Consider the following 19710-nt stretch of genomic DNA (forward strand, 5'->3'; position numbering starts at 1 on the left):
CCAACTAGGATGTCAATAAACTTGTGACCGGGGAAGAAGAGAACATTAAGCTCACATCAAGAGAAATATTGTATTCATCACCAACATCACTGAATTACACTTACCAACTGGGATGTGGATCTGTTTTTGCGTAATGCATGCAACGAGCACATGACCAGACACAAATACTTACGCTGATCATGCTTTTAGCTAATGCTGATCTCTGGTAACACTGCAGTTCTGCTTACCTTAAGACTTTGACTCAGGAGGACCCCGACCCTCGCTAAAAAGTGCACATTTTTAACGAGCCTCACTGCCAAGTCATGGGCAGAGAAATGTGGTATGGGCGCAGTAGCATGTAAATTAGTGGAATCATGTCGACACAATTCAGAAGTGTTCACTCATAGTCACGTTTTCAAAAATAGGAAGCTATCAAAAGGTTTACTCGGTTGTTTAAATTCACACTTCATGGGTAGGCAGCCACATGAGATCCAACTGTTTGTATGCTGTACAAGCAATTTAATGGAAAAAAAAAATCCACAATAACTCTCTTTAAGGTTCTTAAACAGTAATTGACATACAAACAGTTCACCTGCTTGGCGCTACTCAGAAGTCATCTTGGGTGACGATGAGCTCCACGTCAAATGGTTTTCTTTTTAATCATCATAAAAGGTGTCATTCTAGTCTGTGAACATTTACAGTCTGTACTGTCAAAACAATCATGTTGCTGCTCTCAGTGATACTTTCTCAAGACAATGCAGCTTTTTTTTTTGTTGCTTTTTTTTTTAAGATTGATGATGAAGGGCTAATCATACGGGTTTACAAATTTTTAATCTGGATTAGGAACCCAGGCAAGTATTTCCAGAGTGTTTCGTTTTGCATTTCTATCGTCAAATTTTTCTCTATGACCGTAGTTAGCTGTATCATCAAGATTTATTGGTGAGGAACTGAGCTGTGATGTTCTCAGACAAAAATCAGTGTGTGCTTGCATCTGTGCATGCTTACTCATCACTATATTTTGCAACAAACACACTAATCTTTCCATTTTATCTCCCTCTTGTTCCCCAAAAATGCAAATCCAGCCTTGTGTAAATGAGTCAGCAGACATACCAGTTGAAGTTAGAGCGATCCTTTAAAACAGCAAAGATACTTTGGAGAAAATCTTTATGCAACTTGTACAACCTCCCTGTTTTTTTTCTCCTTATTGAAAATAACTGATGGAATGTTAACTAAAATGCCCTGCGATTGGCTGGCAACCAGTCCAGGGTGTGCCCCGCCTGCTGCCCAGAGCCAGCTGAGATAGGCGCCAGCACCCCCCGCAACCCTTGTGAGGAATAAGCGGTCAAGAAAATGGATGGATGGATGGATGGATGTTAACTAAAAGATGGTTCCCACCCATGTCCAACAGGCATTATAATGGGACTGTGGATTAACACTGCACTGCAGTCTTATTTAAGACTTTCCTGACAGGGCTGAATGTGAAAAAGATGGCCAGATCAACTTCTTGGATATTTAATCCGTCCGCGCTTGTTCCGCCTTGAGGCATGCATGCGTTTTGGATGCAAGTCAGCGAGCAGAGTCTTTCATAGCTGCTAAGAGGAAGTCATCCATGATTTAAGAGCCGTAGCCGATGTCGAAGAATTGAGGTCAAAACAATTTTTGCCTATAAACTTGTCAGAGGAGTCGTTTGGGAAATGTGGCGTAAAATTATGAATTAAACATAGCAAAGCGAGTCTTTGATTTTAATAGTTCGATAGCAAACATTGTGGTATCTCTTAGGGGTTAATTGTTCTTTTGAGATGATTTTTTACAAATGCATGTTACTTGGTAATGTTCAATAATAATAATAATAATACACATTTTCTATGGTGTTGTTTTTTCAGTAAATCCTGCTGGGAATAAATGCACTTAAAAATATTTTCAATTCCTCACTAATTTTCTGTCTCCTGATGCTGAACTGTATGCTAATTTTTCTCATAACAGACTATAATAGATACTGAATTAGGGACGGTTGAGTACTGCGTACTCAGCCTTATTTCAAAGTATGGGTACTCGCGTTGGCGGCTGATACCAGCATCGACTGCCATCTTGTGGCCATTTTATGATCAATAACTAGGAATTAGAAGAATAGAAAATTCCCATTAATTTCATGCGATTTCAAGGAAAAATGCTATTTTGTGGATAGATAGGTCTTTCTTTAAAATGATCTGTCATTGTATTTTTGGGGAAATTTTATGGAGCAAGTATTAGTGGCATTAGTACTTTATCGAATACTCAAGAGTTGAGTACTCGTACTGGTATTGATCCGAAAATAAGTTACTGTAGGCTATAATAAATTACTAGTACTATGGCGAGTACAAATTTTCATCTAATTAATTACAGGATTTTGAATGAATTCATCTAATTAATTAATATATTTTAATCTCATATCTGCTAAAGGTCCCCAAATAAAGAAATTGAATTCTAGGACATACAACCATCTTTGTTCTTTTTATAAATAATCTTTCGTTTACCCACTAGCACTACCAGAATTGTAAAACAACCACATCTCCCAGCTTCAGAGTTTTGATTTTTTTTTTTTTTATTTTTTTTATCGCATTCCACTCCAGCATGCCCGGATTTAGAAGAATAATTACCCAGTTTTGCACAGGGCTTTGTATTAAATAAGAGTAATTTGTCCCCAAAGCAGATGTGTGACCAGGAAACAGGTGAGTCGGACCAAATTTTGTCATAATCCCACGTCTCATACGGGCTTTCAATAGTTTCAAATTGTCGCCAATACATCTCCGTAACCCTCCTCCACCCTTCAGCCGTTAACGTGCTTAAATAGCGGCGATTCGCCCGCTAACTTTCTTCGTGTATGGTGTTTCTATACAGTCCGCCATGTTTTCTGCCACACAGCCATCCGCGCATGCTCTCAAAAATTTCAACAGAGGATCCTCCTATATTCATGAGAGGGGAAAACTGATACGGCTATTTGTAGTGCAGAAAATTTTCAATCATTAGATAGCAGCCATGTCATTGTTGTCTTCAATGGGTTTATTTATTTGTCCTGAGAACAGACTGTCAAACTTCGAGTGCCAACATGAATGCTGTTGCTTTTTATCGGTAGTCTTCTCACAGACAAGTTGGCCGTCTGTACATAAACGTTATCTTTCGGTCGAGAAAACTCTGAATATAAATAGTAAAAAGAAATAAAAGAATCCATAACTTGAATTCACTAAATATACATCATGTCAAAAATAGCATGTAATACCAATAGTAAAGTAACAGAACATTCTGTAAAACAGAATATCAACCTTCAACATACTTTAAATGTAAAGTGCACAAATGAGTGTTAACTGGAAAATAGCCCCATCGTCACCCTAACATACAGTACAATGTTCCTGCACATACTGTACCTGTGTTATATCTGCAAATATTGTTTTATTGTGACTGACTAGACTAAAAAAATGTACACAAAAAACTTAAAATATTAGTTAATTCTGTGAGATTCTAAAAAAACAACAACAACAACAAAAAAACTATACAGTCACAGTTATGTTACAACTGGTCTGTGATCATATTGCCATTTAATAATACATCTGAATAAAATAACAAAACCAAGCGACCCACTGGTTTTGATATTGAAGCCATTGGCACATTTTAATTTTCAAGCCATTTGTGTCTCTATTCAGATAACACTGTGGGATGCTTGGTAGATATCTTTGGTAGCAAACCACTCCACAACTTCCCACTCACATTGTGTGACATTGATTGGATGTTTAAAATTGGCCAACTAGGAATAATGAACATTTGCACTTGCAGAATGTCTGTTTGTGCAAAAACACACAATATATTTCTGCATAAAAAGTCTTTGTGAAGCATGTAACAATTTTCAATTCTGTATGTAACAACATGTTTACATTTCATTATAATTCTCCTTAACAGGGACAACAATGGTGAAATTCTAAAGAGCCCGATGACTGACAGGGGCCTAGAAAATTAGATTTTCAATTTGCAGCATTAACTTAGAGAGAACCAAAGTGATTTTTTTTTTTTTTTTTTTTTTAACAGAGCCCCACTCCCTGGTGCCGCCTCTTCTCCCACATGAATAATTAACCTTGATTGACTTTTATTATAAAAAAAGAACAGTGGTCCTTCCCCATCTTTTCCCCCCCTAGTAGGGATTAGTAAGCATATTATTTTTTTTTATTTTTATTTTTTTTGGTGGACCGACATCCATTCGACATTGATGACAAGGGAGGAGCTGACGATCGGAAACTAATTTGCAAGCGGGGGGTGGAGTGCTGACATACATTCCCGATCTGGGCGTATAATGCTTCTCTACAAAAGAATATATTTTTTCCCAATCTAACTGGAGGTTGGGACGAGTCACCCAAGTCATTCATTCACACTTTCCTTTACAACTGAGCCATTTAAATACCTGTACTAATAATACCTGATAAGAAGTTCAAACACACAAAGACTGTGATCATTCACCCAACCTGAACTTGCCCTGGGTTGTCGTGGATATAAGTAATGTTTGTCTATCCACGCTCAGCAAGTAAATAATGGCCTTATCATAATACATAAAACTGTAAATGTGAGATGAACACGCAGCCACCATGGCCCCAGGTCTCATTACATGTACTTAGACATTTAAGTTAAGCTAGTAGCACATGAGTGCATCATTTTCTACCCTAAGCTTATCTGTAGCATGATGTAACACGAGTTGAAAGATCACAGTGTACCAAGATAGGTCTGGAACTGATACAATACTCTTGAGAATATTGTTTTCTCGTATTGTCACTGACTTGTTCTGGAGCAATTGAAAATGACTCTTAGGTGTGTCGTCTTGTCGCTGAACTGTCTGGCTTAACCAGTCAGACAACATGAGGGAAAAGCATGTCGAGCGGCAGTCCATCTGAAAGTTCATCAAGTTACCAAACTGTCAGTTAGTACTTCCTTGTGGTCAAACAAAAGTAGCTCTTAGCTGTATTCAAAAGTGTCCTTTGTTAGTTTCCCGAGTGAACATAAAATGACCGTCGTTCTGCGGAAATAAAGTTGGCATCGTGATACTCCGGCTTTCTGCCACGTCGCCAAAACATGCTTGGATAATTGAAGACTGTAATTGCACATAGGTGTGAACGTGACTAGGAATGCTGTTATGTGATTATCTACAGTATCTATCTAAGGTGTACCTTAGCTCTTGTCAAAAGCCTGCTAAGCTACCTGTGACCCTAATGAGGACAAGCGGCCTAGAAGATGGATGTCGCTCTGCTTTCTTAGTTGTCCATCCTGCCAAATGTGACATGGAATTAAACTTAGTTGTTCTTACTAAGATGCCTTTCTAAGAATGACAAGAAATCCTTTGAGGTTCAGTTGTGAATGAAGGCAAGTTGTTGCTTTAGAGGAGGATGTTGGTGTTGCAACTGTCCAGCTCTTGGCATGTCGTTCTCTCGTTGAGAATTTCATTAGAGGAAGTCTTTTATTTGTACAGCTTCTCATGAAGGCGGTCGCCCCAAAGATTCTTTGCGAAAAGACAATAAATAGTCAAAGACCTGTGAAGTGCTGCGAGCCGCTTTCCTTTCTGTTTGGCTCACTGGGGCTGAGATGGGACGAGTGGGTGTGGCTGTGCCTTTAAGCTGCAGCAAAAAGCAGAGGAGATGTAACACTTCTCAGAAATGTCGTGCCAACTGAGCAAAGATCATTGGTGCAAATTAAGGAGAAATTTATTATCATTTTTATTGTATTTATATTTTTTGAATCTAATGTCTGAATTAAGTCAAAATATTGCATTCAGTGTGTTGAACCGACTATATGTCAACACTGAATTAAAAAGCTGTGGAATGGAATGCCAAGAAATGTGACATCATCAATCTTCAAACAATTCATAAGGGTGTGCTTGTATGTTTCATTAAGCTTTTACTGTATCTCCTTGCTCAATTATAAATAATCATAGTTACATGTCTCAATGTATCTATGGTCTGCTAGTGCATACTGCACCAAGTTATGTAAGTTATTGACAGTAAAGAAATATCTGATATTGTGCCAAAAAAAAAGAAAAAAAAAAAAAAAGACCTGCACAATCAAATTTGTACCCAAGCTCTTGGAATGTACTACATTCCAAAACACAGTATACATTTATGATACTGTGCTGTCAACTTGCAGAAATATTCCTGAACTGGACCTTTTTAACCCATTGTGGACACCAGATCAACACACAAGTATTAAACATCTTTATGAAGATGTCCCCCCAGTACAAGTTTTAATTTACTATTTATATTCTTGAGGTTGTAGTTTTTTTTGTGGTTTAGAAGTGCTATTACTCTCATTGTATGTCCCATCTCTGTTCTCCCCATTGTTGGATCCTGTTGCCCTTTGAAATTGTGACTTTCTCACGAGACCTTGATTTTGGCTCTCCTTTTCTTTCTCAAAAGTCTTTGGTTTTGATTCTTCGCTATTTCGCCTCTCTTTCCCTTTGGAATCGCGATTTGAAGTCTTTTTGATTCCACTGTCTTTACTTTTCACATCCTCCTTGTCCCTCATTTTCACTTTACTCTCAAGACCCTGGTTTCCTTTGCTTGAGGTATGCTTGTCTTTATTATTAAACAACGCAACATATGCACTATAGTCTATGAATAAAGGACTGGTGGCACCCTTATTAGATGTATTTGTTTGTGTGTCATGTGGATCATGATTATCCGTACTGTGACTGCCGTATTCGACATGGTCCTCTGAGGTTGTGGAGCAATTGGAGTCATCTCTTGAGCGACGCTTGTCACTCATGTCTGACGTAGGGGTTTGAAAGTCCGGATTGATACCAGGTGAGTCCGGGAGGGCTTTCTCTGGTGTGTGAGAAAGTATTTGTTCTTTTGGAGATTGTGGGACTCTTCTGGTTTTCTTCTTTGCTGAATTTGTGGTGTTTTCGTCATTGAGTTTTTCCGTTGTGTTATCTATGCCATCATTGGACGGCTCAACCATCGCAGCCTGAATCCGTTCCCACATGGTCAATGGGGCACTTTGAGTGTAAGATATTCTTTGTGGTTTGTTTTCTTTTACATGGTATGTTTTCTTTTCAGATTCATTTTCAGTGAGCTGTCTCGATGTAGCCTTGCTGTCAGTTTCTACGAGGTCTTTCTGTGGCTTTGAATCTCCATCACAGTCAACTGTCCTCACAGATTTGATGTCATCTGATTTTTTTTCTTGAATATGCATACTGCCTCTATTTGGTGCCAAAGTGGCCACATCATCTGACTGGATTGGTTTGTTCCCAGAGACCCCTGGAGTTCCTCCCTTTCCATCAAGTAGTCCAACTGATGTTTTATTCTGACTTCCTGCAGAGGTTTGCTTTTGGTGATGCTGTTGATTTTTCTGAAAGGAGTCATTCTTTCTGTCATCTTTCTGCAGTCCAGTTTTTCTGTTGCTATTTTCATGCATTTTCGTGACAGTCTGTTGCTTGTTTTCTCCAGTGGACTTGTGGGTGGCTGCTTTATTATCTGTGGTCAGGCTGTTCAACCTCTTAAGAGTGCTACTATTTGGCGTGCCCAGGCCATTGCTGACGTTGGTTTCTCTGTGTTCTGTTCCTGAGTTTGAGGCACTTGGCAGGAAACGTGATTGTGTAGCAGGAGTTGTCCCAATTTTTGGTGTCACACTATTCTTTTTTTCAGAGATGTGTTCCATATTACTGGTACTTCGTTTAATGTGTTCATCGTTGCTAGACAGAGGTGACAGACGTGTCATGGTCTGCCCTTCATCTTGACTTGTTACTTTTGTACTGGTGGAATCCATGCGCTGCAATCTGTCATATACAGAGTCTTTAGCTTTGCTCCGATCTTGCGATGGTGGAGGGTTTGTCTTCTCAATTTTAGAATGAGTCACTCTGGGCTGAGCAACCTCTGGCACAACTTCTTTGGGCATGGGCAAAGGATTTTTGAACCGAATGGCTTGACTGGTTTCAAACCTCTCGGAACGTTGCAGATGCACTTGAGTCGGTTTGCTTGTGTCCATGATGTTTATAAAACCAATGACATCGCTTGGGGGGTCAGGTTCTGGCCAGGTGGGCAAGTAAGGAATCAAGTTTGCCTTCTCTAGATTGACAAGTCCAGGATGGATGATTTCCTCTTCTTGCCCAGGTTCTTTACTTCCTCTTCGCCTTCTCTTCTTAGTATCTGGGACCTCTGGTGTTTGGGACTCTTTGGGGCTCTCTTGGTCAGCAGAAGTAGGGCTAGCATTTTCTCCAATAAGCAAGGCATATTTGGGATTGTACAATTTCTTTGTTGTGGTAGCGGAAGGCAGGACTACGGGAGCCAGCTTTGGGATAGGCTCACGCTCAGGCTCAGGCTCGGTGGCGACTTGCTGGAGATCAACAAATACTGAAGTCATGTAAAGGTGGCGAAAGAGATGATCAAAGGCCTCCACTGCCTGGCCAGTCACTACGGTGACAAGATTTTTGTCCAGTCTTGAGGACATCCAGGTGAAACTGTAGATCATTCAGAAAACACAACATACATTTTACACTGTACATTGCAAAAACAGCTGATAAAATACAACTGATACAGTAAAGTACTGACAATGAGATCAACACTGAAACCAAATACTAAACCTGCCAAGATTTTGTATTGTATTGATAAGTATTGCCCTACTTATTAAAACAGTGGTTTTATGGTGTCGCTGTCTAGTTACTTCATTGAAAACTATTTTCGCTGTTATTACAAAGTATGACACATTTTCAGCATGTCCGTCAAGTATGTAGAGAAGGGACAGTAAAATGTATTAACACAGAACATTTATTATTCATGTGTCACTCTCAAGCCTAAAATCAAGTACACTGACCTGAAAGATCCGGACACAGCTTTATCTCCATCGATGAACATGAATCTGTGTCCCAGTCGACCTTTCACCTTGGTGCAGGAACGAGTGTAAAACTCTGTTCCCGCTGTGCAGCGTACTCGAAGGTGCTATAATATATAAACACACACATAGTAGTACGTATATGAATTATTGGTCATAGGAAAACAAGGACAGTTACTCAAGCTTTTGCCAAAATGAAGTCCTTGTAACTAAAAATAAAATTGTCTCATAAATCTGACACATGATTGAGTAAATAATGTGCTGTTGTGTTCTGTGATAAAGCTTTTCCTGAAGTGTCTGTTACATAGACCCACACACCATGACAACACAAAGCGAGGTAGTGAGGTATTGTACGAGTCTATTGCTGGTGCACTCCTTAGCTAGCGATGTCGGTAGTTTGCAGGCTGGTGTTTTGAAATAAACAGGTAACTTTCCCTGAAGTGTCTATGTTGTGAAGACCCATGTGCGGTGAACAGAATGAGGACCCAACGTTAGTCTGCTGGTCCGCTTGCTAGAGGGACCTCGCTGGCGGCCCATCCCCCCATTTCGCTAGCATCTTGCTTGCTCGGTCCGTCACGCATGAGTGCACAAAACAGATACACTAGTAGGACAGCTCCAAGCCTGGCCTTGCTATCTTCTATCTGCACGACATAACTTTGTGTGTCATGTGAGAGAAGTTCCCCTTTCCTCCACTTATGATTACATCTTTCTCTTCCTCTTTGCACATTCTTTGATTAGTAAGATCAGAAAATTTCATTTTTAGCCTTGGGATGTTCAAGAAAGAATGTGGTGTGAAATACGATAATTTCATTGCAGTTACAACTGATAGTTGACTGGACTCATGAATGTAAGCATTAGTCACAAATAAATACATACATACATGCATACATACATACAGACAAATACATTTGTTAGAAATGATATTTTATAAGGCCAAATGAGAAGGAGCTTCTCTGCAAACCGAATAGCCTAAAGTTTCTCCACTTGCAGTTTATTATGAATGTGGTCATCAAGCTGTCACACGTCTCTTTCCCTCCTTCAACCAGTCATGGCAACATGACACAATGAATTGACTTAGCACGACTACTATTTCTGTTCATAATTGCCACTTACTCATGAAGACATCCCCTGTGCTAGATAATTCCCACTGAGATGTCATGTGGAGAGATGTCAGAAAGAGAATTTGATTGTTACTAACAATTGCTCTGCACCACTAAGAATTTCAATCTCAACATTGACTTCAGTGATGAGCATGGCAGTGCCCCAACAGTGTGCCAAAAAGCCCCTGCCCACCGATGCAAACATATTTTATATGGAATACAAGACAGTGGGACCTCTGCCTGTAACGTTGAACAATAACCAAGAGCACGAGCCTCTGCTGTTAAGCATCAAAACATGTAACTTCAGCATATCCTGTGAGATGTTAGCAAATCTTGTGAGTCTCCCGCTCAGCTAAACTCTTGTTGGATTTATGCTCCACAAGGCTCATTATGCTTTTTTACATAAAAAAAAAACCCATTAAACACTGTTGAAACTACGTATTTGATCCCGTCCTGTGTTGTAAACAAACACTGTTGTATCATACAGTAATGTGCACTCTGAGCAAACTAATGCTTAAAAAAACATGCAGCTGGGAATTGTGGAAAGGCAGATGTTGAGAGAGGAAATTGGTTAGAGAAAAAACTAACTTGCCAAACCCTAAGAGCCTCGCTCACTTGTCATGTTTGGCTGTCATGCACATGGGTTTAGTGAGCCCAAGATGTCGCATGAGACTTGCATTTTCTGCCGTTTGTCTGATAATCCAGAAGCAGATGGTACTGAAAGTCTGTCAGACTGCCTTTGTGCTTTCCTTTCGTTCCTCCAAGGCACACTGGGAAAGGGGAGTTTGAGCGTGTGCACGCCTGTTTTGTGATTGTTTTGTTCCAAATACTTGCCCTTATTCATTTGTGCATTTCTACTTCATGAACCACATAGGCTATTTTAAATCCAAACACCACTTCCCAGAGATTCCTAATAGCACAATCACTTTCACTTTCTTGAAACTGAGCTAATTTACAGTAAAATAAATAAATAAATAAATCAATAAATAAATAAATAACATGTAATAAAATAACACTTGAAATACATGAAACACAATTGATGTTTAAGTAGTGTGAGGGAAGGTGCAACGCAACCATGTGGATACTGTAACCAAAAATCTTGTTTGTAAACCAAATTTGTTTGTGAACTGCGGAGTTGGTGAGTGGAGGATGATGATGATGATGCCAGGAGTTGACCCGTCTGAAATCGTATTGATGACTGAGAATAGTGGAGTCCCAAAGTTCTTTTAACATTTAGGTGAAAATAAATGTTAACTCTAATGTTGCCTGAGGCACATTTCCAATTAAAATTTTATTATATTTGCGCAGTCGTCATCAAAGTTATAAGAGTTTATAGAGAGTTTTATTGTTTTAATATCAATGTTACAATGGTTATTAACATACTTTATCATTTATAGCTACTGATCTTTCAAGACCAACAGAATGCTGTGTTCTGTGACAATATAAGCATTGAACCTACCAAAAGAAATAGCCGACTTCTTTCTTTTACCAGGAAGAAAAAAAAAAGATTGTTTCTGTATTTTTCCAATCTTTAGTAAGTAGAACATGGGTTAGTTCACCGAAAACAAAACAAAAAACAAAAAATGGAGAAAACTTGCCAAGCAGAACAGTGACTTTGACGCTGTTATTCTTTTGTAACCCTTTAAATTGTAAACAACAAAAACAGTACTGAGAAAGGGCTTTTGATGGCAAAATAATAATTTATTTACAGACATGCAGCTATGTGTCCTGAGCAACTGACCGGATGGCTCGCTCGCAACGTTAGTTGCTTTTTTTACATGGCGTTCCTCTCACTCCATGAACTGCATCATCCTTTCTTACGATTGCACCACTTTCTACTAACTACCGCAAAACATATACTCTCATCATACAAATATACTATAATGTTGGTATTATTTGTTAAATTAAATTACTTTTCATGCTGGTTTAATGTGTTTACATCCTCAATCTTGTCACCACAAGGTTACAGTTTTCTGTGTTTCTATTTTCAGTTCTTTGACTAGCCTTGTTCTTGAAATGATACATACCTTGAGATGTCCTGCGTGCATGTTGGCCCTCTGACACATGGACAGGAAATGAGGTAATGATGTGCTTTCCAACAGGATGTAGACGGAAACCTTCCTCCTAAAACCAGCGTCCAACAAATCTCTGAAGATGTCAACATCGGTGAAGACGTCCATTACAACAGCGATGACCTGAAGAAATACACACGGTAAAACTAGATTTGCATAATTTAACACCTTCAGGGACATTCAAAATGTAGGAAGTCCGCATTCAGTACAACGTTTTTACTATGTTTAAAACAAATGGGATTCAAGTGGTTCCACAGGTTTTAGTTCTTGTTTAATTAAAACTAGTGAAAACACCAATTAAGGTTTTTTTTTTTTTTTCTGTGCCCTCATTGCTTGCTGTCTACATCATCTTTATTTGTCGTCACGTCAGCTCTTAAAACGCCCAAAGGGTGTTCCAAGCATACTGCGTTATGGCATATCGTGACTGTTAGTCACACTCTTCCATAATGCACACTCATGCAAATATTCATCACACCATGAAGGCACAATATAAGGAGATACCTTTAGTCCTTTAAATTGGTGATTCTTTACTGGTTGGGCAGGATACAAACATAGGTCGCGGGACCTATTATGGGTGTGTTGTGGAAAGAAAGTCCGTTTATGCTAACAACATAAGACGTTTTCGGCTATTTGCAGAGTACAGTGAACTAGTTTTCTAGCCGATGTATGAATATGAAGTCAAAAGGCACAAATAGGCATGCATGCTCTGTTATTTATTGGATTGTTTTACATTCATGGCCGTTGAAGTGTTTTTCATAAGAACACAACTTTTGCATTACTGTCAGTTAGGGATAGACTACAGGGCAGTTCAACTTCTACAAAATTTTTTTGCCAGGGCCGCCTGTAGAGTCAAATATTTAGCGTGCTTCAGAGGTCAGACTCTTAAAATAACTAAAAAAAGAAACACCATTTGGCAGGTTTGTGTCAGAAACGTGAGCTGTAACTCACACATACATTTACAAAGTAGAGAAGTTCCTACATGTAACATATTAGATAAGGGATGTTCCTAAAAAGAAGAGATCACTTCCAAGTTATTAGTGACATTTTATGGCAATGTTTGGAGCAATCGTAATAAATTATTCATTTTTGGATACGCACAGTCATGTTAATTATCGGTTTCTTAATACGCTTAGAACATGTAAATGTGTCGCTATGTCTAAAGTATGATATACATGTCTTTACAAAGGGTATTCTTAGTATTATTTTTTACTTCTATAAAAGTGGGTCAAGAGTTAGTGACAACCACAGTTGAGAACCACTGCTTTAGATAACACTGTTTAATCATGTTGCATTTTACTGTCTCACTGAGTTACTTAAGTCTGGACTATGACCACAAACTGACAGCAGTCTACAACATTGTGACAACTAGCTAGTCAAAAAATACAAGAGTAGAACAAGAACCCTCGCCTTGTTCATGTAGCTGACCAATGGAATTTGGTTATGTGTAACCCACATTAGGATATGGAACTGCATTGAATATATGCTGGTTCATTTGTTTTGTGTATCCACTATACACGGATGTCAAGTTAGTGCTTATCAAGAAGGTCAGACTGCTTTGAACATATTCTTGTCAATGGCCAGTTTAAAATTGTGATTTTTCTTTGTGAGAGGAAATGTTTTCAAGTATATGATCCAAAATGGCAGAAGTGCTTCACTATTTCAAGTTAGGTATCTTGTATTACATTCATGAACCTATAGCAGCTGGGGTTAACCTGTGCATATTTTCAACGCCCTCTTCCAGCTGCAATTTAAAATACTGACTTGAAAGGTTGTCTGACAAAGAATGGCCAAGGTAGCGCACATCAAGTTCCCTGACAGCGCGCTATTTGATTTAGTGATTCACACGCGGTCATCAAACGTTCAAGAAATATTCTGTCTAAGCAAAACATTCATTTTAAAGCATGTAAAAAAAAGAAAAAAAAAAGTACCACACATGTTCAACAAGGCATCATTACTCAAAATGATATATTAATGTATTACACTCTGTACCTAAAGGGACAATGTGTATAATTTTCAGATCTTTCTATGTTCATTCATTTAAAAAAAAGTATACAGTATATTAATTTCAATGAAAAAAATATGTTCTATCACATCAATGTACATTTTCTTCATATTCTAGTTCTAGTAATAATTAATTATAGGGGTGTGAATTGCCTAGTACCTGACGATTCGATCCGCATCACGATTCATAGGTCACGATTCGATTCGATACCGATTAATCCCGATATGAATTTACAAGTCGATTGTTACGATTTTTTTTACTCAATTTAGAAAATACCATTCAGTAAATTTGTACATGTACACTGTAAGATTTGTATGAAAATGTATTATTTATTGATCTGAAACGTCAGTGTTATAACTGTGAGCCACTGTATTTAACAAACAGGTTGTAACCTTTTTCATGTTAGAACAGCATTGAAATAAAATATTAAGGCTTAATGTTCCATTAACATAACATTCTTCCATGCTGAAGGTGTGAAAGTTAGATGTTTTGTTGAATATTTTTTCATCAAAAATGGATGTTAAAAAATCGATTCGGCTGCCTATTGAATCGATTCGAGAATTGCGTGCTGTAGTATCGCGATATATTGCCGAATCGATTTTTTTTTTAACACACCTAATTAATTACATTACACAGGTCGCGCTACACCTTACAAGAGGCTGACATGTTTTGCCGCCATCTTTCTGCTGTGGATACCCAAAGGAGAATAAATTTGTGAACGTCATAATTGGTGATAGCCTATAGCGTAGTACAGACTGAAATATACTTGAGTACAAAAGGAAGAAACAGTTTTTTTTTATTATCATATAATTTTCTGACTAGGCACATAAAAAAAAAAAAAAACAACCTCATATAATGAAGTCCATGTCATTGCTGTCCCTCCCTGTTGCATTAGAGCAGGGGCGTCAAGCATACAGCCCGCGGGCCGGATCAGGCCCTCAGAGGGGTTTAATCCGGCCCGCGAGATGATTTGTCAGGGTAAAAAGAAAATAAATAAAAATAATGTCGGATGGAAATCAACCTGACTTTTTAAAAAGATGGGCTGCTTTTCATATCGTGACATGACGACGATGATATATGTGGCAGTCTTAATATTGCCATATCACGATATTGCCATTATCGTTACATCCCGAGATTTTACCGATCCGGCCCACTTGGGAATATATTTTCCTCCATGAGGCCCCTGAGCTAATATGAGTTTGACACTCCTGCATTAGAGTGACAGGGTTGCACTACATTAACAGAGCAGTTGTAATTAAAAATTGTACTATTGATCTGTAATCAAGACTTTGACAATTTGCCTGGCTATTACTGATGAATATGTAGCAGAAAATCTGAAAAGTTCAAGTTTATTTTTCAAGAATTTTGAAGCACAAATAATTCTGGAATGACCCAAATATGTAAGTAAAAAGTCGTCATCGTTACACCACTGCACTTCACAAATGGTTCTGCAACCACACTGTATGGATCTGCATTCTTTATGTTCTTCACATAACCTTTCCATTGAAACATTTACGTTAATGTCTGCTTTGCAAAGAAAACCGTCATGTTAAGTGCATGCAAATGTAGGAAAGTGCACAAGAAGAGAGTTGATCGCACCTTTTGCGCCTGTGCGATCATCCTTCTGACAATCTCCTTGATGTGGGTCTGACCCTCCAGCGGCGGTTGCGTGTACACGGAGGTGCGTGTCACCCCGCGGTAGGCGTCAGTCTGCGGCCAGCCCAAGTCCATCTGCGGGATGGACAACTCCGACACCTCCGGCCAGTAGTGCAGCGACAGCGGGGGCTCGTTTTCCTCGGCGTCCTCCCGGAAGACCTCCGAGCTGGTGTCATAAGGCTCCAGCCTGTTCGTGAGAAATTCCTGCTCCAATTCCGAAAGGAAGCGCCGCATTTGGCGCTCCTCGAGAAACTTGAGGAACAGCTCGCGACCATCGCGGAGCAGAACCTCCAGCGCGAGCCTCTGGTCCTCGCTGTAAAAGAAGTCCGGCTTGGACTCGTTAGTCCTCGGGTTTACATTGTTATCGTCCAAGCACTGAATTTGAGACAGAGCCATAATGAAACTCGAGATACAAGAAGGGGAAGGAGGGAAAAAATCAAGAATAAAACGGAAGCTTCCAACAAGTCGACGTGACCACTTTAGTAAACTCCGGTGTACTCCTTGTTGAGTAAAAAGTTGTCGTTTGAATTACAACAGCGGGGCACTTTAACTCCGGAATGGTTAAAAAACACTCCTTGTAACACTGTAATGGAATCGTAAACAGCCATATTACATTAAGAGCTTCCCAATGCCTGGATAGTCATCTCTTGATGAGGAAGACTCTCCGCCTGACCGGCCGGCGTTCGAGCGCGTGGGTGACGCCTCTTTTGAGGCACCGCCCGACAGGTGTGAACCTGGCAGCGAAACGGACACACCTTTCCTCATGCGACCTGGAGCGATTTGCAGCACTTGGGTGTGCGCTGGATGAGGAAATAAAATGTATTCGTATATAGGAGGGACTGAGTTGTGAACAAAGGCAACCCATCCCTTTTAAAGCGTTCATTAAATCATTAGTGGCCATGCTGAAAAACCACCAGGTGGAAGCCCGGGGCACTATTTTAGAGAATTCCCCTAAACATCAGATATTTCGAAAAGGATCCAAATGAAGCACATAATCATATGAAACGTTTAAGTTGGATTAATATGAGGTGTTTATCTATCTATCTATCTATCTATCTATCTATCTATCTATCTATCTATCTATCTATCTATCTATCTATCTATCTATCTATCTATCTATCTATCTATCTATCTATCTATCTATCTATCTATCTATCTATCTATCTATCAGAATAAAACAAAGCTAAGTAAAATTAAATACACATAGGTAACAAGCTAATAAATTCATTTAATCACTTTTCGTCTCAGTTTAAATTGAAGGCTTTACAAGGCAACATGTTTATCTAATCTCTACACCAAGGTTAACGTCCCTGTAAAGTGAAAATAAAATGATGTCGATCCACACATGGCACATACCGAGTGAGGCTGGGACCTGGGACGAGTGGCGCAGTGGACAGGTGTTTAGCACATGAGGGTCACATTTCTGAGGTTGTGTGGGTGAGAGTCAGGGCTCTCATGTTTACATGTTCTCCTCATGCTTGCGTGTGTTTTCTCCGGGTACTCCGGCTTCGTTCCACAGTCCAAAAATATGCTTATTGGAGATGTTTTAATTTTCCCTTTGGTGTGACTGAGTCTGTGAATGGTTGTCCAGTTTGGTGTGCCTCCAAATTAGGTTTGGACACTATTGGCAGAGATCTACAATCGCTGCAATTTTAGTTTAGCATTGCAATATGGATGATTGGCTCCCACTGGTGATATTTTACTTGTACACTCCTGTTGTCGGGCACAAGTGAACATACGGTGGCCCTGAAGGGACAAAAGAAGTCATATATTGTAACGCGTTCTGTAAAACTGCAATGAGTTCTCACGAATGGGATCTGCGTTCCGGCTGTCACACTGACAGTCTGTCGTTAGAATTAACAGTGGGTAATGTTGACTACCCCTCCGTGAGCCGGCACCTTAACGTGGTGGAGGGGTTTGCGTGTTCCAATGATCCTAGGAGCTATGTTGTCTGGGGCTTTATGCCCCTGGTAGGGTCACCCATGGCAAACAGGTCCTAGGTGAGGGGCCAGACTAAGAACGGCTCAGAAGACCCTTATGATGACAAATATCTTTGGAGAAGCGTTTCCCTCGCCCGGACGTGGGTCACCGGGGCCCCCCTCTGGAGCCAGGCCTGGAGGCGGGGCTCGCTGGCGAGCGCCTGGTGGCCGGGCCTGCACCCATGGGGCCCGGCCGGGCATAGCCCGAAGAGGCAACGTGGGTCCCCCTTCCCACGGGCTCACCACCGGTGGGAGGGGCCAAAGGGGTCGGGTGCAGTGTAGGCTGGGTGGCAGCCAAGGGAGGAGACCTTGGCGGACCGACCCCCGGCTACAGAAACTGGCTCTTGGGACATGGAATGTCACCTCTCTGGCAGGGAAGGAGCCCGAGCTGGTGTGCGAGGCCGAGAAGTTCCGATTATCGGACTCGCCTCCACACACAGCTTGGGCTCTGGTACCAGTCCTCTTGAGAGGGGTTGGACTCTCTTCCACTCTGGAGTTACCCATGGTGTGAGGCGCAGAGCAGGTGTGGGCATACTTATTGCCCCCCGGCTCGGCGCCTGTACGTTGGGGTTTACCCCGGTGGACGAGAGGGTAGCCTCCCTCCGCCTTCGGGTGGGGGGACGGGTCCTGACTGTTGTTTGTGCATATGCACCAAACAGCAGCTCAGAGTACCCACCCTTTTTGGAGTCCTTGGAGGGTGTGCTGGAGAGCGCTCCCTCTGGGGACTCCCTCGTCCTGCTGGGGGACTTCAACGCTCACGTGGGGAATGACAGTGAGACCTGGAGGGGCGTGATTGGGAGGAACGGCCCCCCTGATCGGAACCCGAGCGGTGTTCTGTTATTGGACTTCTGTGCTCGTCACGGTTTGTCCATAACGAACACCATGTTCAAGCATAAGGGTGTCCATATGTGCACTTGGCACCAGGACACCCTAGGCCGCAGTTCGATGATCGACTTTGTAGTCGTGTCATCGGATTTGCGGCCGCATGTTTTGGACACTCGGGTGAAGAGAGGGGCGGAGCTGTCAACTGATCACCACCTGGTGGTGTGTTGGCTCCGATGGTGGGGGAAGATGCCAGTCCGACCTGGCAGACCCAAACGTATTGTGAGGGTTTGCTGGGAACGTCTGGCGGAATCCCCTGTCAGAAAGAGTTTCAATGCCCACCTCCGGCAGGGCTTCTCCCTTGTTTCGGGGGAGGCGGGGGACATTGAGTCCGAATGGGCCATGTTCCGCGCCTCCATTGTTGAGGCGGCCGATCGGAGCTGTGGCCGTAAGGTGGTCGGTGCCTGTCGTGGCGGCAATCCTCGAACCCGCTGGTGGACACCAGCGGTAAGAGATGCCGTCAAGCTGAAGAAGGAGTCCTATCGGGCCTTTTTGGCCTGTCGGACTCCGGAGGCAGCTGACGGGTACCGGATGGCCAAGCGGAACGCGGCTTCGGCGGTTGCTGAGGCAAAAACTCGGACATGGGAGGAATTCGGTGAGGCCATGGAAAATGACTTCCGGACGGCTTCGAGGAAATTCTGGTCCACCATCCGGCGTCTCAGGAGGGGAAAGCAGTGCACCGTTAACACTGTGTATAGTGGCAATGGGGTGCTGCTGACCTCGACTCGGGACGTCGTGAAGCGGTGGGGGGAATACTTCGTAGACCTCCTCAATTCCACCAACACGTCTCCTCTTGAGGAAGCAGAGTCTGGGGACTCTGGGGAAAGCTCCTCGGTGGCAGGGCCCCGGGGGTGGATGAGATCCGCCCGGAGTTCCTAAAGACTCTGGATGTTGCGGGGCTGTCGTGGTTGACACGCCTCTACAACATCGCGTGGACATCGGGGACAGTGCCTCTGGATTGGCAGACCTTTTTAAGAAGGGGGACCGGAGGGTGTGTTCCAACTACAGAGGGATCACACTCCTCAGCCTTCCTGGTAAGGTCTATTCAGGGGTGCTGGAGAGGAGGGTCCGTCGGGAGGTCGAATCTCGGATTCAGGAGGAGCAGTGTGGTTTTCGTCCTGGCCGTGGAACAGTGGACCAGCTCTACACCCTCCGCAGGATCCTCGAGGGTGCGTGGGAGTTCGCTCAACCAGTCCACATGTGTT

The 19710-nt window shown here is 41.6% G+C and overlaps 1 protein-coding gene across 1 annotated transcript; it reads right to left on the reverse strand.

The window, feature by feature from the left end:
• Positions 1-2997: 2997 nt before the first annotated feature.
• Positions 2998-16317, reverse strand: LOC144031762 (uncharacterized). Its single transcript, XM_077539183.1, has 4 exons — positions 15588-16317; positions 11942-12109; positions 8797-8921; positions 2998-8443 (listed from the first exon to the last, which is right to left on the reverse strand). Exons 1-4 carry the CDS (start codon positions 16038-16040, stop codon positions 6238-6240), a joined length of 2952 nt encoding a protein of 983 aa, XP_077395309.1. The 5' UTR covers positions 16041-16317; the 3' UTR covers positions 2998-6237.
• Between the last annotated feature and the right edge of the window lie 3393 nt (positions 16318-19710).

The sequence above is a fragment of the Festucalex cinctus genome, chromosome 1 (genome assembly GCF_051991245.1).
Source record: "Festucalex cinctus isolate MCC-2025b chromosome 1, RoL_Fcin_1.0, whole genome shotgun sequence".
NCBI classification, from domain to species: domain Eukaryota; kingdom Metazoa; phylum Chordata; class Actinopteri; order Syngnathiformes; family Syngnathidae; genus Festucalex; species Festucalex cinctus.